Source organism: Scatophagus argus, unplaced genomic scaffold, assembly GCF_020382885.2.
Source record: "Scatophagus argus isolate fScaArg1 unplaced genomic scaffold, fScaArg1.pri scaffold_28_ctg1, whole genome shotgun sequence".
In the NCBI taxonomy this organism is placed as follows: domain Eukaryota; kingdom Metazoa; phylum Chordata; class Actinopteri; family Scatophagidae; genus Scatophagus; species Scatophagus argus.
The window spans coordinates 28,301-51,353 of record NW_025421230.1 but is presented as its reverse complement, the minus strand read 5'-3'; the positions used below and the strand labels follow the sequence as shown (position 1 = coordinate 51,353).

Genomic DNA, 23,053 nt, shown 5'->3' with positions numbered 1-23,053 from the left:
AAGTAGTAAAAAAATCTGACCGTAATTTGAAAACAACAATTGTGTAAGTGAAAACACAGATAAATCTCACCAGAGTTCCCCACTGAGCCACTTTGTCCCTGCGCACGTGTTTCACCGCCACCTGCAAGTAAGTTTACAACATTATTACAATATCCATTCAGTTACAAATAATATACAAAGATATAGGGTAGAATAAACCCCTTTCCATTCCCTGCACTCATAGACTAAAAAGCAAATTAAAACTTCCTTTGTCGAAACAAAGCCCACATTCCATGCAGACTTACCTGCGATGTATGAAGAAACAAGAGGAGAGATGAAGAAGTATGAAGAATAGAGAAGTATGAAGAATAATGTAGTTAGCTTGACTTATGATTTGTCAGTATCATTTAAGAACAATGTTTGTGGTGCAATAGGGTAACTGATTTAGAGTCAAAAACATGCAAGTGCAATTGTCATCAATTAATCGTTATCAGTGAAATGCCCTAAATAATCGGGATACATTTTTTTGCCAGTATCGCCCAACCCTACAGTCATGTTGTTTGACATGAATACATTTGCAGTAATTAGTGTTGCATATATTTTGAAGGGGTTGGGCAAAACAAAGCAGCTCTCATTCATACTGGCAACCCGTCAGCCAGGCGGGTAAACTCAGAGACAGATTAAAACCACCCTAAAAGTTAAACTGAGATTATGAACTGAGATTAGAAACCAGTTATCATGTGTTCAAAACCAAACATTGTGTTCAGATTATACACACAGCGATTAAAAATATATATTCACCACAGAACATTCATCAGACACTACATAAAATAATTTAGGACACAGCACCCAGGGCATGTAGCTAACAGAAAATATTTATTGTAAATGCATTTAGCATTTATCGATAAACAATTAATAAACAATTAACAAACAATTTACCTAAGTGTAGGAGAGAATAGTAATACAATATAAAACACTATGTACAAGAGAAATCAACAGTTGCACATGGGCTAATAAATAAATTATAAATTAAAAAAAATGACTCTCCGTCGTCCTCTTCCTCCTCAAACCAATAAAATTATTACACATTAGTTATTGCACATTATTATTACTACTATTATTGTCAAGATGTCTTTCACAGTATTTAAGTGAATGAGTCCTTAAGTGTGTGTGGTCTACTAGGGGCAGTGCTGGTTGTTAAACAATCTGACAGCAGCAGGAAGGAAGGACCTACGATAACTCTGCCACACACATTTGGCATTTGGGGTGAAAGAGCTGCCTTGTTGATCAGTTTATCGAGTTTCTATCGAGTCTGTTGTGGCCTTTCTTGTGAAGCATGTGAGTGTCATGAGTCCAGTCCAGTTTGCTGTTCAGCTGAACACCCAGGTACCTATAAGAGTCCACACTCTCCATGTCCATTTCCTGGATGTTCACCAGTTTTGGAGGGGCATGACCGCGCCTGCGGAAATCCACCACCAGCTCCTTGATTTTCCCTGCATTCCTTGGAGGCGGTTCCACAAAGTCCTTGATCAGTGACAATGTGCAGAACTGTGCCTGAAGTCTGCAGTGTACAGGGTGAACAGAAAAGGAGCCAAGACTGTTCCCCGTGGAGCCCCCTGTGCTGCAGACCATTATGTCTGAGACACAGTCTGTAGTCCTCACATACTGTGGGCGGTTGGTGAGGTAGTCCATAATCCAGGACGTGAGATGACGATCCACGCCTGAGAGCTCCAGCTTGGAGATGGACGAGGACCAGCCATTCCAGTGTCTTCATCAGATGCGATGTCAGTGCCACTGGCCGGTACCTGCTGAGTGCTTCTTGTTGTTGGGAAAAAAGAGGAGTCCCTCCACCCTCATTTGGTTGTCTTTCAATTCTGCAAAGGGGAAAATACACTTACAAACCTATACAGCCAGAAAAAATTGTATTATAATGAACGTTACTGTACTTACAGTAAAGTGTTACTGTGTAATGTAGCATGTCAAATGTTGTACAACAAGAAACAATTACCCGTTCTCTTCTCTGAATGTCCTGATGATGCAGTAGTTGCCCAGATTTCATCAGTAATGATTGTTCTTGGTCTTCCTCTGCCTCTCCCTCCTCCATCACCTCTCACACGAACTCTTTCTCCTCTGCCTCTCTGTATATTTCTGTCCATTGTAGATGGATGCACGTGTGCCACCTGTGCACTCTGAACTGACTTTTATCCTGCCCAATTGGTCTGATCACATCACTAAAAATGTGAGTCGTTGAGTTGTGCTGAAGCTGCATTCACATTTTGCTGCCAGTGTTTACAATTTTGCAATGCAAGTGTAGCGTTTCGCAAGAACGAGCAGATAAGATTCGCAAATTGTCTCTGCCCTGACCTGAACAGTGTTAAAGGTTTGACCGAAAGAGTGTTTAATTTGAAAGATGAGTTTCAACCACTGAGAATTTGGTTCAGAGAATGGGGTTTAGTGTTTTAGCAACTGAGAAAATGTAATCTGAGTGGAAAGAAAGGGACTTTGCAACCATGGTGCAGAGGCCCTCTGGTGCCTGAAGGCAAAAATGCGTACACACTCAAGATTTAAAAAAAATACTAAAATCCACTGAACATTATATGTGAGCTAGAAGCCCTCTACAAGTGAGTTAGCCATTGTGTTGCAAGTGAAAACCTAGATGCATGTAGGCCTGGGGCAATACATGTCATGAACAATATGAGGGCTTCACTAAACCTACTTTCTTAAACAGGCAAACCCAAAACGTGATGTATAAGGACGTGGGGTCTTAGCTGGCTGAATAAAAGTAGCAAACACTTATATGTTGACCGAATAATAAAGTTTAGAAAACGGCGGTTATATTGCTGAGACATGTTATTAAGTGACCCTTCCGATTGAGTGACGTAAAAAAGTTACAATTGCATCGAGTCATGGTTGCGGAAGACGGTGTATCATCGGCTGGCACTGTTACCTTGCTGCAGATGGAGCTTCGCCAGCAGATCCGGGCTGAGAGACGAGGAGTCCATCATAACCGTCTTACAAAAGTCTGTGGTCACTGTAGACGGTTGCGCACTCTGATTGGTGGAGCCGACTATAGACTCTCAATCGTGATCTAGGACGTCATCGTAGGCGGACCATGCAATCGCGCGTCTCCGCCGTAGAAACCCAGTAACCGTATGCAAATTGCAAATTTAACTATTACAAAAATAACGGCTAGGCTGACACACTGACAGCTAGACTGGAGACAAATCTGCGACAAACAACCGGGTTTATTAATTTGCATAGAAATAGTCTCCTCATTTCCTTTGCTTTCCTTTGCTAGCGGCATTTTAGCTGGACAAGACTTAAGCTTAACAGGTAAAGTTACCTACCGCGACTTCATTCATGTAACGCTACTTCATTTATTTTACCCATTTAACTGTATATCACATCATTATTTAATAAGAGTTCCATACTCATGGTGATGAGTGTAAAGATGGCACGCACAGTCTTGTAGTTTTTAAGATATGATAAGAAAAGATTAGGCTTTATTACAGGGAAATTGACAGTGCTACAGCAGCCCTAAAGCACTAAAATACATACATTCCTGTAGTGAGCAGTGCCAAATAAGAAATTCTGAAATTTACAGTTATGTACAGGTATTGATGTGCAGTTGTCAGATTGTCCAGGTTATGTTATGCTGTGGACTAAGAGCAGTGCTTGTTGTACAGTCTGCTTGTCGCTGAAGGAGTTCTCTAGTCCATTTTTCTAGTGATAGTAATAGTAAAAACAATAATAATAACATATATACGTATGTATGTCTTGTGTGTGCAGAGGTTCCCGATGGCTACAACCCAGGTCATCCGTGTGGTGAACTCACAAACCCCTGCTCACCATCAGCGGGCCATCCAGCGACCAAAGAGGCCCGTCTGTACTGGGACAAAAAGATCACCTTTCACAGGCCTCTGCAGCAGCTTCTGAACCAGGCCACTGCCCTGGTCAACGCAGAGAAGCTCCTGCAAGTGGAAGGTAACCCAGCGCCTTCCTTCCTGTCAGCTGTGCCTGGGAAAGCTGGTGATGCCATTTGGCCAGTACCAGAATGCCCCCATTTCACTCGTTGGGGACAAATGATGTGGTCCACATGAAGTTGTAAGCATATTATATTTAATACAATGGATTGTTCTCATGAATCATCTTTACTCACTATTACAGTTGCAGTGACATCAGCCATGACAGTACTTAATTGATGTTTATGATTCCAGCCTGCTTGACAAACACAGAGCAGGGGTCACTAGCTCAAATCCAAAGGGGGATATCAGAGAGCAGCCTGCAGCCACAGCCCGACCTGCGGCAAGGACAGAGCAGCCAAAAGCCGCAGCCTGACCTGTGGAGAGGACAGAGCAGCCAAAAGCCACTGCCCCACCTGCAGAGAGGACAGAGCAGTCAAAAGCTGCTGCCCGACCTGCGGAGAGAACAAAGCAGCCTAAAGTCAACAGCCAGCCCACAGAGTCCCCATCCACCTCCAAGGTTAATCTGAGTGATTCCCCTGTAAGTGATACTGAATATATGTGTATGCAATGTAAATGAGAACAATTTGCCTAACATGTTTTAATTTTACTTTGTACACAATGATAACCAAATTCTTTGTATGTGTTCTGTGTGTTGCAGGTGGAGCTAGAGGGTTGCGTGAAGATGAGGGAAGACACCAATGGAATCCCAGCAGCTTACATATCCCGGCTGAAGGAGGACACTGAGTGAGGGCTGTTCACACTCGTGCAGCTCTACAAGGGTTAGGTTCAGGTCAGGAGGCGAAAGGTGATGAAATCTAATCATAGGTTATTTTACCCACCTGAAGGAGTGCTCCTGGCTATGTCAGTGGGGCTCTGCCAACTCCACAGGCCTTTTTCCGGGTCGTTGTGTGGTACCCTGTCAGAGTGTGGACGAACTCCTTCACTCCTTACATGCAGTTTTGCTGCCATACCCGGGTATAACTTATTACAATGTATGTAGATGTGAAAGGAAATAAAGAGCACAGAAAGTCATATACTGCTACTGACCTTTGTTTGATTTGATTTTTTTCCCCCATATTTAATTTAGGTACATCACATCTGTGACATGTCCAGGTGGTACACAGTCATAACTGAGGTCCTCAGCTGTGGACCGTGTACCAATGCAGCCAGGAGCAGAGAAGGTGGCACAGTGGGTCAGCAGCATGCAGGGGAAGCCACCATTTTATCACAAGTTAGCAAGGCTCACCAAGCCGTGTTCCCTGCCACCTTCACCAGCAAGTGAGTATACTCTGTGTAATGCGTGCATGTAAGTACTACTCATTCTGTGAGCTACTACTCGTTCTGTAAGTCACTTTGGATGGATAGATAGATAGATAGATAGATAGATAGATAGATAGAAATTCAAGGCGTTGAAAAGCGTCTGCTAAATGAAGTGTAATGTAACAAACTTGAAATTATTTACTCAGTTAACCTCACATTGACTGTGACTCTACCTATAGGTGTGGAGTGGAAAGGACTGCATTTGGGCACACATTCCAGGCCCCATGCACCTCCTCCAAGGAATCAAGGTTTTGCCGGTACAAAATCTCCCCACCTGCACACTCTGTGGCCAACACACTCAGGGACATAAAATATAAACACACACAAAATCCATTCTGTCCTGTTCAGATTGTAAATAGTATTTATTTTTATTACTTTTCATTCTTAAACATGTTCAATGATACTTTGTGCTGTTATTCTGTGTGTTTCCCCATCTCTTACACTTTGTTCAATAAAGCTGTCAGTACTACATTACATAAGTTGTGGAACATCAATTCATAGGGACACAGAGTGCCAGATTACTTGCATGAAAGGACATTTACCTTCATTTATAGCTTTCTTCTATTATTGGACATTAACATTGTTAGAATTATAGGCATTGCCATTATTATGATTACCATTTTAACAGTCTGGTAGTGCTCTAATACAACAGTGCATACAGTTGTTCTCTTTTCTGATTTAAACCTGAACTGGCTAATATTACATGTAAGTATATTTAATATATATCATAAAGTTCTTAGACTTTCCCTGGGTTGAGCCATATTGTCAGCTCCTCTTGTGGTCTCTTGTAGAATCCTGCAATGTAGGAATCTTAACTGTAATCATACACAAAGAACATTTTTAGGATCTGCTGCAAAGTACACACAGTATTACCTGATCCTTGATACTGCGGATACTGCAGAGCTAGCAAAGGGAAAAAGGTGCACTCAAGGGAAAAGCCCCTCCTTCTGTGCCTTTTCACACCCTTTAAAGCAGATTGGAAAGCATATGCCATGTGGATGGAGGAAAGTCAGAAAAGGAAGAGACAGCAGCTAAAGGGACAGATTAGGAAAGATGAGAAGGAAAAGGGAGAGATAGAACAAAAATCACACACACGCACAACATATTAACAAACAATTTCCTCTTCTTTCCGAGCTGAATCTTGGGAAGATCCATCCTGATCTGGACTCCGCTCCACCACCACCATACAACCCAGCTGCTGCACCACAAGAGCCTTCCCCAGCATCACAGCAGGATGGAGCAGGGGCCAGCAGCAGGGGACCAGCAGATGGCACTAGAAGCAAGACGAGGGTGGTCAAGCAACCGAAAGCAGAAGGGGAAGAAGTAATACGGCATGACGCCAGGCCCCCTTTGCCAGAAACCCCCACAGAAACCCCCGCTGAACAGTCATACCCAATGATGAAGGTGGCAGGACCCAGCGGGGTAATGTTGGTCCACCGCCCATGGACAGAGGCAGACCTTACTGATGCCATTTCTTGCCTGCCCCCCCCCAGAGAAGAATTCAACCCAGTGGCTGAGAGAATTTGAACATTTTGCAGAGATTACAGACCAACCATGAGGGAATTGGACTAGCCCCATCGTACCTATAGGATCTAATAGTCACATATATTCCCAATAGAACACTCAGATCACAGAGTGTAGGTTTACTTCAGAATTAGAAAGACTTTATTGCCATTGTAAGTGAAGAGGTTTCACAGTACCAGGAATTTGTCTTGGTGATTGGTGCAAACACAGAACGTAACAAGTAACATATAATAGAAGAATAAAATAAAATAGAATAAGGTAACACAAAATAAAATAAGTAAAATAAGTATGGTTCTGGAGGTAGTCCAAAAGTGAGGTAGTGCAGGGTGGAGTATAGTGCAAGTGGGTGAGGTAAAGTGCAAATGAACAGAAGGTGGATAATGACATGAGCAAAAATTGGTTACTAAGGTGCAGGGCAGCATGTTAGTCGCTTGGTGTTCGACAGTCTAACAGCACAGGGGAAGAAACTGTTCTTGTGGCGTGAGGTTTTGGTCCGAATGGACCGTAACCTCCTGCCTGAAGGCAGTTCCCAGAATTCAGAAAAGTAGAACGGGAGGACGAGCATTTAGCTATCAGGCACCCTTACTGTGGAACCAGTTGCCAATCTGGGTTTGACAGGCAGACACCACCTCCACTTTTAAGACTAGACTTAAAACCTTTCTGTTTAGTAAAGCATATAGTTAGCCTCAAACAAAGTGTGTAGGGCTGGTAGGCATAGTTACAGTCACTTCTTGACAGACAGCCACAGGTAGAACAGGTGTGACTAACTGTTAATCTTTAATCTCTATCATAGCTATGCTGCTGGGGGACACAAACATGATCCACCAAGCAGCTCCCCCTCCTCCCCAATACCACCATCATCTCTACTCCCCCACCTCCTCTCCTCTTCTTCCTCTCCCCTCCTCTCCCCTCATCAGATTAACATATAATTCATTATTTTATGTGACTAACTGTGTGTCCAGTTGTCCTCGTAGTTTTGTGTCTCTCCCTCCCTTTCTTTCTCTCTCTGTATCTTTCTGCAGGTCTCTCTCCATCCAGATCTACATGTTGAACTGCATCCGGCCCTCTGACAAACCCAATGTCTACTGTCAACATCTGCCCATGTCTTTATTCTATGTAGTGCTATTAGAACTAACTTAAACAACATATCAGCTAAAAAACAAATACATACAATACAATACAAATACATACAATCTCTCTCTCTCGCGCGCTATCCTCCTCTCTGTCCTGTCTACCTCTTCTCCCCCCCCCCTTCACCCAAACGACTATCAGCAGGATAGTTCTCCCTTGTGAGCTGGGTCAAGGTTTCTTCCTATTAAAACTGAGTTTTTCCTTGTCACTGTCTGTTTGCTCGGGGGTTCAGGCTCTGGGTCTCTGTAAAGCATCTAGAGACAATTTTGATTGTATATGGTGCTATATAAAATGAATTGAATTGAACTGAAGTGCAGAGGGTACTGTAAAAGAACTTTGGGCCTCAGTATCATAAAATCAGAGGTTATTTCACTGAAGCCAGGCTGCCTCTGCGCTTGAAAATCCCAGACTGGATACATAACGACAACCAAAAATACAGAGATGCAATTACAGCACTCGGTACGGATGTCCAGGGTGCGTTTTCAGTTTCACAGGATACCACTGCTCTGGAGATGATAAGTCAGGGCTCGGAAGAAACTGTGGGCACATTCTTGGCGCACCTCACAGTTGCCTTTGACTGTCACAGTGGCACGGAACACCCAGAGACTATGGGATACCCCCCACTGTCTGCTTACTAATCAAACCTTAAAAGCTTGTTTCTGAGCAGAATGCACCCCTCACTGGCAGAAACCTGCCACTGCATTACCTGAAGAACATGTGGCTTAGCAGATATTTTACAACATGCTGAGCAGGAAGAAGACATTCAGAAACATCAGAATGCACTGAAGAAAAAGAAAAGACAGGAGAAACTGGATGAGGTCCAGCTGACCATGTACAATGCAATGAGAGGTGGGGCACGAGGACGAGGCAGAGGCAGGTTTCGAAACAACGTGCGGGGCAGAGGGGGCAGCCACTGGGACCCAGAAGAATGTTTTAACTGTAGAGAAAAAGGACATTGGTCAAATGAGTGCCCCACCATGAGGGAGGAAGGAGAACAGCCCAGAACCCCAGAAGAACAGGAGCCACCCAGGAGGAAGCAGGATGAGGTAACACACAAACACACTCGCACACCAGACAGGGACACAAACACAAGACTAGTATTGTTTGGAAAGAAAAATGATTCGAAACGGATTCCTGAAAGTGATGTATTTGCCTATGCAATGTATCATGATGAAGATTACAAAAAATTTCCTACGTTAACCTTATCTGTTGGAAGACATGATGTGACATGATGCAGACATGTAGATTCAGGAGCTACTACATCTCTTTTAACAACATCAGCCTTACCATTTGTTCCAAAACTCAATGGTAGAACTTGTTTAACTATTGACACGAGTGGACAGACATGTGAGGGACAGTTATTCGGTCCCTATCCACTGTGAACTGGATGATCAGATGACTAAACGCTCATTCATTGTTTCAAAGAACTCCCCGGTCAATTTGCTGGGCAGGGACTTAATGTGCAGTTTTAGCATAACTCTCCACTCCACACCAGATGGTGTAAGTTTTGAAACAGGATGATCTAGGCTATCAATATCCAACACAAATGGTTAAATACAGCCCATTGGGACTGCTCTATGTCTATGAGTGGCAACTGTTACACGACTCACACACACACACACACACACTCCAGAGAGCCTGATGTCATTCACACACAGGACACTACATGACACCACAGGAATTACATTGTACACCACATATCAGTAAAGGGAAAGACACAGATTTTGAGAAAGGTTGGCATTGGAAGGTTGAGAAACCAGAGAGGTTAACATTGACACATATCTACTGGACAAAGTGCAGTACTGCAGAACAGAGGATCCAAGGACAGTGTATAGCAAAACCAATAATGTATATCCTTTGGGCTAAACATAAGTATGATGTTGGACTGAAAGATGCAACACCTGTGGTAGTTCATTCTAAATCAGACTACAGGTCTAAAACAGTACCCCTTAAAACAAGAAGCCATAAATGGCATTACACTGGTGTTTGACTTTGATTACTTAAGGCGGGCATAATTGTCCCATGTGATGATTCACCAGTGCGCACTCCAATATTTCCTGTTAAAAAAAGTTAGAGATGAGGGTCGGCCGACACGGACTGTAACTAAAAAAAACAAGTTTTGAGCTTCCTAGTACTCAGAGGTGAGAGGCACCTCTCTCAGCCACAGTCTCAGCCACAGTCCATGGTAAACAATTGGCAGCTCACAACAAAGTCATATGCACTCCAGAAGCAAGGCCTTTGAAGATTTGAAAAGTGCACTTGGCTTGCCAATCCCAAACAAACCATTTGTACAGTTTGTGGACCAAAAAGGTGGATATGCCACTTCTGTCCTCTATCAAAAACATGGGGACAAACTTAGACCTTTTGCTTATTTTTCTATCCAGTAGCAACAGGGCAGCCTTTCTGCCTGAGAGCTGTAGCAGCTGCAGAGAAGACAATGACATCCTCCAGAGATTTTGAACTCACACTCATGGTTCCACATGCAGTGGGTCATATCACTCAACACAAAAGACTTCACATCTGTCTGCCCAGTGCTGGTTAAGATACCAACTCTTGTGCTTTTCCACATGCGCGCGAATTAGTAACAAGCATAGTTTGAGTCCGTTTGAGATTCATGGGAGGCCTCCAAACACAGGGCTTAGGCCAGGGACTCTCTTTAGACTCTAAGCTGTATGATGATGACATGTTAAACTACTGTGTAAGTCTCTCGGTTTCACTCTCCTCTCTCCACTCATGGGTAAAAACAACACCACTTAAAGCCTGGCGACTGGGTGATTATCAAAAACTTCAGGAGAAAGCACTGGAAACAGTGGCAGTTCAGAGGCCCCTTTCAGATCCTCCTTATCATTCAGACAGCTGTAAAGGTCGCTGGGAGAATCTCCTGGATCCACGCCAACCATTGAAAGCGCATCCCGGAGCCAGAAGACACCCATCCATCGATGACTCCCAAGTCAGCGGAGAGTAGCGTGCCAAGCTACCAACGAACCTGAAGGTGAGCTGCCACCCACTATACACACACGACAAATAAGAGTGGGGCTGCATGGACCAACATGGCTACAGGTGGCAGTTGAGCCCACCTTAGTCGCACCAGTGATTGACACAATACACATACTCTCCTGAGATTTACACTTGCACACACGAGCAACCTTGAGTTGCCATGGCACCCATTCAGACACAATAACTGTTAGCCAGAAATCCAAATAATCATCTTCTCTGTGGCCTTGTTGTTATCTGTGAGCTGTTTCATATAAAAACGTGGCTGAGAATATTTTTTGCACTGTCTCCTTCTAGTGTACCTGTTGCTACTTTATTGGTTTCAGTCCTCTTGCAAGAGCTAAAATAAAATACATTTAGACAGTTTTCTTCTTTTCTCACAGTCTCTTAATTCCCCTCATTTTTTCCACCGCAATACCAAATGTGAAGAATAAGCCGTGCAGCCTACACTGCCTTCCTGAAAGTCTGGGTAGGCTGCACAGCCTGTTCTTCACAGCGCTATATAAATAATTGAACCATATTATATCTTATCTCACCAAGGACTGTGCCTATATGTTTTGGTGCCATTTCAATAAACTGAGCTTGTATGTTTCAATGTCTTGATGAGTGTGGCTGCAGAAAAAGACAAATGCAGTTAAGTATATATACATATACCCCAAATTGGAAAATGACATCATCTTTAATGTTGTTAATTATTTGCTTAACTTGCCTGACTTATTTGTGGTGCTGGCGCCCCACTACTTTCCTCCCAATGTCTCTCAACCATGCTCACAATTCCAAGTTGAGGTTGAACAGCGCCGTTGCTAGCCATTTGGGTACCCTAAGCACAAATGCCTTGTGGTGCCATATCGTCACTAGTACCTAGCCTATTGAAATGATTTTTTCACGAGCCTGTTTTTTTTTGGTGCCCCCACTGGCACTTGGTGCCCTACGCGCTGTGCGTAATGTGTGTGTGCAGAGTAACGGCGCTGGCGTTGAAAGCGTTCTGTTCAAGCCTCACACTTGAAGGGCTCATGCTCAAAATGTATTTGACAAATCCAACAACATCAGTGAGGTAGATTTTCTGTGTCGTCGGACTGAATCCATGCCCTTTGAGTTCAGCCACAAACCTTGGTGAAAATTGAATTGGGAAATTGGGATGGGGATGGGATTTTTGAGTTGGCCATGAATTGCAAAGACTGAATGATGTGAATTGCATGCCATATAGCGTTCTCTAGCATTTTCATTGTGGGGTTGGCACCTGCAACATGGCCTTGATAATCTCTGATCAATTTTTCTGAAGAGAAAGAATCCAGAAGCAAAATAATATCAGACAGTAGTTAACATCTATCTCTGACATCTACACTACTGACTGTGCAATGGAAATATGATGAAATATGGTATATTTACCATAAGCAGGTGTTAGTGATGGCGAATATGCCTTGAGGCCATTGTACTTAACAACCTGGAATAAAATAAAATGAAAGAAGCATCCAAACTAGTGTCACAGGAAAAAGCCACTTATAATTTAGCAGTTAAATCAAACAAATAAGATAAAACTGGTTAGATAGTTAGTCAGATATATTCCTGAGGACCCCCTTACAATTTTGCACATCTGCTAAATGAAAAAAGGGCAAAAAGGCTCCTGTAGGTTTGTTGTTTTTATCAACACCGTCATTTTCTCTGTCCGACGGTGGTGAAAGAAAGTAAAATTTACATGATAAGTGATTTGTTGCACCAAATTTTTAAATTAAGTGAATGAGCAAAGTTAAATGTATTTGAGTGGAGAAAATCTTTTGTATTTTGTATGTATTTTTGAATACTTTCAATCTGTTTGTCTAAAACAGCCAAATTATTCATGTAATTGTTCCTTTAAATGAAAGAATGTGTTCATTTATGTCCAGAACTGTTATTCTTTATATTAAATGCAAATGATAAGAGTTCTCAAAGAGCACATGTGACACAGCATAAAAATTAAATAAAAAGGAATATTCCACATTTAACATGTACTAAAGGTGCAGACACAAGGGTTTAAATGCTCTAAATCTATATCAGACCAAACCAAAATAGGAATCATTAACTTTCTATTGTGTGGTGTAATGGTGTTGACAAAAACGTTATGACAGGAAAAACACACATTTTATGTACAAATGACATAAAACTTTACTTACATTACTTAATTGTTGAGAATTATTTCAGTAAACATGAGTATAGACTTAATTGTTTTGTAAAACAAACAGAAGATGATCAATATTTGGAGAGAAAAAAACATCGAGGAAGCAGTTCTTTATTTTGGCCACTTGGGGGCAGAAAAACTCTACGGCAAGCTAGTGTTCTAACTTCTAACAGATAAATGCAGATTACACTTCCACTTGAGACAAACTTCATGGTGCGATTGGACAATCTTTTACCCCAGCTGACATTTGTTTTCCCGAAAAAGGGAGGTGTTTCTGGCCAGAAACTATCCAAACATTTGTAAATCTGTGTATACAATGTTATGGATTTTTTTTTCATACATACTTCAGACACTGTGTAATTGTATTGTCCATATGAAGCCCCAGTTTGCATCATCACTAACAGCCTGGATTATTTGCAAAAATAATTTCTAAGGAAATGGTGCCAGTTCAATCCTGTTTTCTCAGGTGGTGGATAATAAAAGTTCAAGTGCTTTGAGCAAGGTGCTGATAGTCCTTAGCTCAGTGGCCAGAAAATCGGGGTTCTTTCTCTCTCTGTATCTTTCTGCAGGTCTCTCTCCATCCAGATCCACATGTTGAACTACAAACCCAGTGTCTACTGTCGACATCTGCCTATGTCGTTCTTCTATGTAGTGCTGTTATAACTAACTTGTCAGCTAAAAAACAAATACATACAATACATAGTCTTCAGAATTCCAATTCCAATTATAACAACCTATCATGTTTGTCCTTTGTAATTTATTATGTCTATTTCATGTATGTTTCTTTCTCTCTCTCTCTCTTTCATCCTCTCTATCCTGTCTACCTCTTCTTCTCTTCCTTCACCCAGCCGACTCTCAGCAGGATAGTTCTCCCTTGTGAGCCGGGTCCTGCTCAAGGTTTCTTCCTGTTAAAAGGGAGTTTTTCCTTGCCACTGTCTGCTTGCTCGGGGGTTCAGGCTCTGGGTTTCTGTAAAGCACCTAGAGACAATTTTGATTGTATACAGTGCTATATAAATAAAATTGAACTGAATTAAATTATAAATAACAACATTTGTCCAGAAATAAGCAAAGGCCATCATCCCAATGGCAGATGTTTAAGAGGCTCAAAAAGCCATTAGCCAGTCTCTGCAGCATGTGACTAACAGACTGTGCAAGTGTATGACTGAGACCTGTTCAGCAAAATATAAGTGTATTGACTTGCACTCACTTTTGCGGAAAAGCTAACATCTATCTTAAGCCTAGTACACATGACTTGTACATCTAATTCCGGAGTCAAATTCCTTGTTTGTACACACAAACTTGGCCAATAAAGCTGATTCTGATTCTGATAAAAGTATGGAGACAAGACCTCTATCGGATGCCAGGAGAAGGTCATTAGAAATTTCAGTGCTGTTGCACTGCTGCAAATCAGTGCTGTTTCAGTACTATGGTGTGCTCTAAATCCAGATTAGAGTGGAGATGTCGATGTAGCCGCTCTAGGACAACCTTCTCAAGGATCTTGGAGATGCATGGAAGGTTGGATGTAGATCTGTAATTAACTAATACATCTGGGTCAAGGGAAGGTTTCTTTAATAGTGGTTTGATGACAGCCACCTTAAAGGCCTGAGGTAACCTGTGACTAAAGAGAGATTGATCTGGTTCAGTACAGAAATGTTAGAGTAGACAAGTGGATGACTTGGGTGAGGTATTGACTGAAGTTAACTTAACTGAGAGGTGAATGGGGGAGAAGCTCTCCAAACATACTAACGGTGTGGAGGTTGCTATAAGAGAAACTGTATTTGGTGGCGTATTACTGCCAATCCTCGCTCTGATGTTCACAATCTTATCAGTGAAGAAAGTTAAGAAATCATGAGTGCTGAGAGTCAGGGGATGCATGGCTCAACAGCCCTATGGTTTTTAGTCAGCCTGGCCACAGTATTGAAGAGGAATCGAGGATCATTCTTGTTCCTTTCTATTAATGAGGAGTAATATGCCCTTCTGGTGCTACAAAGTTCTTTTTTATACATTAATAAACTATTTTTCCAGGTTTGACGATCCTCGACACATTGGCTGGAATGTAATTTTCTTTCCAGCTGTCTAGTTTTCTGTTTCAATATGTGTAGATTTGAATTGTACCAAGGGGCTACTCTCTTCTGGTCAATAACCTTCTTTTTCAGAGGGGCTACAGAATTATGGGTCCCAAGAAATGGTTTTGCAGTGCTATCTACATAAACGTCTACCTGTGAGGGAGTGAAATTGGCATAGTTGCCCTCCATTGTATTAATATAGGGTAGCTCTGCTGGGACACGTTCTTTGAATTTAGATACAGCAGTGTCAGAAAGGTATCTGCTGTAGTGGATTTTTTTTCCAGGCAAAGTATAGTTTGCCAAAGTAAATCCAAATGTTATTAAGGAGTGGTCGGACAAGATAGGATTTTGGGGGAAAATTGTAAGGTGGTCAGCCTCAATGCCATAGGTTAGCACCAGGTCTGGGTATGATTAAAGGAGTGAGTGGGTTTATTTACCCTCGAGGGAAGCCAATTGAGTCTACCAGTGATCTGAATGCAGGAGCTAGACAGTCATTTTCAACATCCACACAAATGTTAAAGCCTTCCACTATGATAACTTTGTCTGAGTTTATTGCTAAGTATGATAGAAAGTCAGGGAATTCATTTAAGAACTCAGAATAAGGCGCTGGGGGACCACACCACAGCAAATAAAAGTGGTTTATCTGCTCTCCAGTCTGTGTGTGAGAAGCTAAGAGTAAGAGTTTCAAATGAATTGTATTTAGCAGTAGGTTTAGGGTTAATATGCAGATCGTGACTGATAAACTGCTGCCACTCCTCCTCCTCTATCAGTATTTCTGGGTACTTGGTAGTTAATGCAGCACGGAGGGGTTGATTCATTTAAACTGAGAAATTCATCCTGCTGCAACCGGGTTTCTGTGAGTGACATTACATCAATATGGTGATCGAGTATCAGATCATTTATTAGCAGAGATTTGGACATGAGGGACTGAATATTTAATAAACCACATTTAATACTTGGACTGGTTAACTAGAGTAGTTGTTTTGATTTTAACTATATTTTCATGAACAACTCTATGAACAACTCAGTTTCAATGGGGTGTGAAGAGGGTTGGGGGGGTGACAGTAGAAAGGAGCTTGCAGAAGGGTGTGTAAGACAGCAGCTCTGCCCCCTGGTCTGGAATCTGGGTAGTTGTCATGGCTTTAGGTGGTGTACAGAATTTACTATGTTCAAAGACAAGAGAGCTGCCCCATCCAAAGTAGGATGGATGCCACCTCTCCTAACCAGACCAGGTTTTCCCCAGAAACTTTTCCAGTTGTCTATATAGGCCACGTTGTTTGCTGAACACCACCGAGACATCCAGCAATGAAGCGACCACATGCGACTAAACATGTGGTCACCAGCCAAATTGGGCAGGGGACCAGAGAAAACTATGGTGTCTATATCTACCACAACAGGAAGTGCCCAAAATTGACAACAAATTTCAAGAGGTCACTGAAGACCAATTTCTCTGCATGTAAAGACCAACAAACCAAACATCTAACCTTTACAGCCTTAAATGAAAAAACTCTGAGTTGATCTCCAAGTGGAATCAAATGTTAACAGAAGAGTCACAGAGACTGTACTGTCCAGTTTTCTGAAGCCCAACCCTTGTTATATGTGCAATACACAAAATATCCTACTACTCTGTATATAATTTCTATTTGCACAATTTAAGTTAATATTAACAATGTATATAGTGTCCATTTTGAAGGGTATATTTCTTTACTTCTTGATTTTCTATTCTTGTATTTCCATTTTTTTATTATTATTATTACTATTATTATATTACTATTTGTGGATTGGGTTTAATTACCATTTTATTTTATTTGTATCTTTTTAATGTTACTTTCCTCTTTATTTACCTGTACTGTGAAATGGAGCACTGCAATCCAACAATTTCCTGCAAGGGTTTAATAAAGGATTTTGATTCTGAAACTATTTCACGGGGGTGTTCACCAAGTTCTTAACAAAGATATATCAGTGGAATGAAATACTCGCCCCTGCCTACCTACATCGACATTGTGGTCCACTGTCTTTATATTACAATGTAAGAAAACCAACAACTCTCTCAGTTTCACAAACTGTGTGACCAAACATCAGTCAAGTCTTACCTGCAGACCACTGTGGAAAAACCTCTGGGGATTCTGATGAGGATTAAAGTCACTGTCAGTGTTGTGCTTCATTATTTGTAGCGAGGTATATCGTAATCTCGCGAGATTTGGAGAGCCAATCTGCGATGCTTTCCCAGGTGCTGAGTTGAAGCAAGACGTGCAGCTAAATGGATGAGGCGAAACACAGGGAGACTTAATTGTGCAGTTAATGGACGTAGGAGGTAAGAAACTGATTATAACTTTATACTTACAATACTGTGTGCTTGTATGTCACGAAAACGAAAGGTACGAAAATTAAGAGCTCTTTTCCAAAACGCAATAAACGCCAAATTAAAAAAAATGAGTTCGTCATGCCATTCTGTACTGATCTTATTCACTGCTCCAGCATTTCATGACGAATCGCTACATTTCCTTGCTTAAAATGTACTGCAAGATGCAGTTTATTTCCAAACCGCGATGAGCGCCGAAACTATTTTTAGCCTAATGCGATATGTCCTCTCGACCAATCAGAATTTGGTGAGCGTTAAACGCAATCCAACACGGCGGCGCTCGTTTGTTTTCAGTCTTTAAAATGAACAGTTTTGACAGTATAGATGAGCCAGTGAGGTCAACACCTGGGGGTAGAAATCGCGACAAGCATGTGAACTTGACATGGAAAGTAATGATAAAAATACTACCCTACTGATGGCATTGTTATAGAGCTCGAAAGTGTGACGTAGCGGGGTGTAAAAACCGCAATGCATTGTGGGTTTTGTGGGCAACTGAAAGGTGTGTTTACGTCGGCTACAATAAATAACAAAACAAAAAAAACGATGGGGTGAGATTTCTCTCATTTCCAACGTGGAAGCAAAGCCAGGGGAATGGCTGGGATAGCAACCGTGAGACGACCAAACATCGCTTTCCTCGCAATCACCCGACACATGTTACTGTGTTCACGACATTTTCAGACTGGTGTCGGTGGTGTTTTTTCAGAAAATAAAATGAATGGCTGTTAATTTTTCTCTGCTTATTTCTATTTATCCTTAACATGTCATTGATATGTCATAAAAATCTCCTCACCTGCTACTTCCTCATATGACGACAAACACCAGGCCTGCACTTTACAAAGACAGTTAATAAAACTGTGCCTGATAGTGATAATAAATATTGTAGTTCAGTAGCAATATCTGAAATATATATATGTATATATGTTATTCCAACTATTTTAATTGAGCTATAAGAAGTCCTCTATGAGACCATGCCATTTACTCAAGCAATAATGTCTGAACACTTCTTGTTTTTAAAGCTTTTCACTTTATTACAAACATTATTGTGCAGTGCAGTGACACTGTTGAAATTCCAGTAACAGTGCAAATGAGGTAACAAATGAAAATACAAAGTGCAAACCCAGATAAATATCACTGCACATGCTCATATGGATCAATTCCACCAATTTTACTATTTTTTTCGAGGTACCAAGCCTTTGGAACAAGGTCCAGCTTGTCTCGTTACAGTCCATTGTTTGTCTCTTTTGTGCAGTCCATTTTTTCCTGGTGTGTCTCACTCTCTTGCAGCACCGTATCTAAGTGATGTACAAACAAAAAACTTTTGCCCGCAAAAATGGCACACAATGTGCACAATGCATTGCGAGATCACGTGCCCTTTCGAGCCCAATGGAGCACGGGTAGGGAAGCTAAGTGTGTGTGCATGCGCGCACGCGCACACGCGTGAGTGACTCGTAATGGCTTTGAGGTTAATAAAAACTGTTGGATGTCTGTAAAGACGAGAGACAGAGAGAGAGAGAGAGATAGTGAGGTGGTAGGTCTGTAAAGAAGAGAGAGTGAAAAGTGAAAGGTAGGTTCTCCCTTCTGGAGAGAGGAGGGAGAGAGAGAGGCTTTAGGTCATCTGTAAAGAAGAGGGAGAGGGAGAGTGGCTTTTAAAATTATTTGTTGTATGTGGTGGACAATATATTAAAGAAAAAAAGACATAAACCATCTGTTTTTTAAAAAAGGAAGGATTTATAGTGCTTTGAAAAAAAATAAAATAAACTGTGAATTTACAAACAATATTGTTTTTTGATTTAACAGTCATTGTTCAACATGCTCAGACTGAGCCAACAAACCGTTTTAACAGGATGAATTGAATATTATCAAAATGTGTGGGTCTAGTAGTCTAGTCTAGTTTTCAGAGGGCTCTTTCAGACTTTGACAAGGCTTTTACCCTAAACATTGAAGTACAGAAATAAAGGGTAATATTGCAGTAGCATATTCAAGTATTGTGTTCTAAAATACAAATGTATTATTATTTCTATCACACCCTACAGATCACATTGATGTTAATCCTTCAAGCCCCCAAACATTTCCATGGCTTTGGTCTTGCTCATCGGTCTGGTGTCAGTACTTTTTACATCCACCTGTGGATTGAATTTAACCAGCCCCTCTTCTGAATACCAAGCAGCGCTAGGACATGACATCAGCCTCAGATGCCATTTCACCCTTGCTTCTGTGGATGTTGGCGACTTGGAGATTGAGTGGACGGTCAACCGTTCAGATGGTCAAGAGGAAGAGGAACACCTCATCTGTTACACTGAGAACGTACTACACCACTTCACTGGTTTTGAAGGCCGAGTCCACTTTTCCTCTCCAGATCCCCAAGATGGAGATGCTTCACTAACCATTAAACGTGTTAAGATTACAGACAAAGGTACTTATCAATGTACAGTAAAAAAGTTTCGAGAAGTCCAAAGCAGTCAGATTAAGCTGATGGTAATGGAGGAGGTGCCTGTTCCAGTTTATGGTTCCGATGGTGGCACTGAGTCTGATGTGGACTTAAAGCTGAGGAACAGGTCTTCACTAGTCACCACCTTCCCTGCAAACTACAGTTTGTTGCCATCCACCGAAACTTCTGCAAGCTCTCATGATGACTTGTCTTCACAAGACAATGCAAAAACCACCACAGGAACCACCACTGTAATCACCACAGGAACTATCACAGGAACCTACCCTCACACACTCCAGGCAACTACTGTTGTGGTAATGATGTCAGTATTCAACCAAGTTTTTGGAATGGTCCATGACACTGCTGAAACCCACACGGTTCATTTGAACCTCACCACGGAATCTCAAAACACTTCATCACTGGATGGGGCAGTATCAATCGCAGTGACTGTTCCCATTACTTTCATTATCATAATTTCGGCAGGCATAATTTTCCGCTGCTGGAAACAAAAAAAACAGCAGAAGTCTGATGAAGAAAATGTCTCAGCTGATGAAGAGAGGTTTGTCCCTGCACAGCCAGAAATGACCACGGTAATGAAGGAAATTGATGTAGTAGTAATTACAGTTCCTGTTTTGTAAAATAATTCAATAAATAAAATAATTCAGTAAATAATTTTTTATGTTAAAGATGGTAGACTGTATAGAGAACACATGGAATTTGTGGGAGAAGATGGGCATGGAACTTGAAGACATAACCATAACCCTTATGAAAATTAAGGTGAGTGGTAAACCTCATTAAGGTTAAGGGTAGAAGCTTGATTTATTGTTCATAAAATTTTCCCTTTTACGTCAGAAATGTAAATGTCATTTTTGTCCTTGACAGGAGGAGGATTCTACAGAAGAGATACCTGAAACAAATGTGGATTATGAGGGTAAGAACTTGAGCTGAGAAATCATATTTCACTGCAGTATTGAATTTAAGGGATTGTGGCGTGCAAGCCAAATCTTCCATTCAATTAAAATAGCTCTTTTTCTCTCTTTTGCTTTGTAGATGGAGAAGTTATGGGAGCATTACTTTCAAAGATTACCAGCTTGTGAGCTTTAATTCAGCCCAGAGAAAGGCTTCTGTTAGTTTAAGTGTAAGTTTGGTCTGATCACAATGGTATACTGAGAAAATGGATGGAAGTTTTTTACAGGGCCACTTGGGGCCATCACTCATTTGAAATAATGTTATGTCATTATGTACTGACATAGTGCATCATAGCTAGAATTTGGTTGTTATTGCATGGTCACATAGGGATTTTCCATAGGTATACTGAGATAGTGGATGCTAATACTTCATTAACAAAGATATGGAGATTGTGTTATATGCAGTGTTATGCTATGGTTATACTGACAAGCTGTAAACTGGTAATAGCTTTTCTGGTTAGTTCTGAAGTTATTTTAGATTTTGAGAAGGTTTTTGTCTAAATGGTTTTGTCACGAGAAATATTACAGTGGTATACTGAAAGGGGGATGAGATATTTGATCTGGCTGTCATTGCTAATCAAAATGTCATAAAATGTTTGCATTGCAATAAAGCATATTTGGTTGGTTATTTTCAAGCTGCAAATCATGGTTTTGGATGTCAGAGTTATGCATAGTTGCATGCCCTTACAGTGGATACCAGGATCCAGTATAATTTTCCATAATGGTATTGGATTCCAGAGTACTGTGTTGATGTTTGATGCAAGGATCCAGTGTAATAGCATGCTAATGTTGGATAAGATAAGATAGGTTTATTTGTCACACACACAATCATACACGGTACAATGTGCAGTGAACTTCTTTGTGTCCCTGCTACCAAAAAATAGGTAAATAAAAAATTTAAATTTAAATATTGCAAAAGAGAACGCTTGTAAAGAAAAATAATAAAATTAAAATTAAATTTCAAAAAAGTGAAAATGTGCAGTATTTACATCTAGTGCATGTAGTGCAGGTGGGAGTGGGATTGGGGAAGAAGCTTTTCCTCATCCTCTCAGTGTTGGTTCTCAGGCAGCAGAACCGATGGCCTGATGGCAACAGGGAGAGGAGTGAGTGTCCGGGGTGATGGGGCTGCCTGAGGATCTTCTCGGCTCTCGACCTGCATCGTTTGGTGTAAATGTCCTGCAGGTCGGGTAAAGTTGTTCTGATTGTCCGCTCAGCTGAGCGGACTACCCTCCTGAGGGCCGAGAGGTCCTGCTTTGTGCAGCTGCCCATCCATGTGGTGATGCTCCCACTCAAGATGCTCTCAGTGGTGCAGGTGTAAAAGTTCCTGAGCACCTTGAGGGGGAGCCTGAAGTCTCTGAGGCGTCTGAGGTGGAACAGACGCTGCCTGGCCTTTTTAACAGTCCTGTGAATGTGCAGTGACCAGGACAGGTCCCGTGTGATGGTCACACCGAGGTATTTAAAACTGTCCACCCTCTCCACCTCAGACCCGCCGATGCAGAGTGGACGGATGTCCTTCTGCTGCTTCTTCCTGTAGTCCACAATCAGCTCCTTAGTTTTGCTGACGTTCAGCAGGAGGTTATTCTCCTGGCACCAGCTCTCCAGGTGGGTGACCTCCTTCCTGTAGGCCTCCTCCTTGTTTTGGGAGATTAACCCCACGATGGCTGTGTCGTCAGCAAACTTTATGATGGTGTTACTGTCTGATGTGGACACACAGTCATGTGTATACAGGGAGTACAGCAGGGGACTCAGCACGCAGCCTTGGGGGGATCCAGTGTTGAGGGTGAGAGGGGATGAGCTATGGGTGCCCACGCGTACCACCTGTTGTCTGCCAGTAAGGATGCTGTGGATCCACCTGCACAGGGAGGAGTTCAGTCCAAGATCACACAGCTTGGTTACCAGCCTGGAGGGGACTATGGTATTGAATGCTGAGCTGTAGTCCACAAACAGCACTCTCACATAGTTCCCCATCCTAGTGTCTACGTGGGAAAGTGTATACCAGGATCTATATTAATTGCGTGTGTTAATGTTGGATGCCAGCATCCTGTGTGATATCATACCCTGATGTTGGATGCAGGGATCCATTATAATTGTATGTGTCAATATTGGATGCTGGGATCGAGTGTGATTACACCTGTCTGATGTTGGATGCCAGTACATGTTA

The 23,053-nt window shown here is 41.8% G+C and overlaps 1 protein-coding gene and 2 long non-coding RNA genes across 3 annotated transcripts; 2 read left to right on the top strand and 1 right to left on the bottom strand.

Moving 5' to 3' along the window:
• Positions 1-1,715: 1,715 nt before the first annotated feature.
• On the bottom strand, positions 1,716-3,032 carry LOC124055938. The gene is made up of 3 exons (XR_006842881.1): positions 2,927-3,032; positions 1,988-2,177; positions 1,716-1,853 (listed from the first exon to the last, which is right to left on the bottom strand). It is a non-coding gene; the product is annotated as an uncharacterized LOC124055938 (long non-coding RNA).
• Positions 3,033-4,379: 1,347 nt separating this feature from the next.
• On the top strand, positions 4,380-6,747 carry LOC124055932. Its single transcript, XR_006842875.1, has 4 exons — positions 4,380-4,482; positions 4,603-5,222; positions 5,444-5,521; positions 6,399-6,747. It is a non-coding gene; the product is annotated as an uncharacterized LOC124055932 (long non-coding RNA).
• A 4,073-nt stretch (positions 6,748-10,820) lies between these two features.
• On the top strand, positions 10,821-21,210 carry LOC124055931 (coxsackievirus and adenovirus receptor homolog). Its single transcript, XM_046382959.1, has 6 exons — positions 10,821-10,911; positions 17,365-17,448; positions 19,530-20,514; positions 20,612-20,701; positions 20,807-20,855; positions 20,975-21,210. The coding sequence occupies exons 3-6, from the start codon at positions 19,570-19,572 to the stop codon at positions 21,019-21,021; spliced, it is 1,131 nt and encodes a 376-aa protein (XP_046238915.1). The 5' UTR covers positions 10,821-10,911; positions 17,365-17,448; positions 19,530-19,569; the 3' UTR covers positions 21,022-21,210.
• The last annotated feature ends 1,843 nt before the right edge of the window (positions 21,211-23,053 follow it).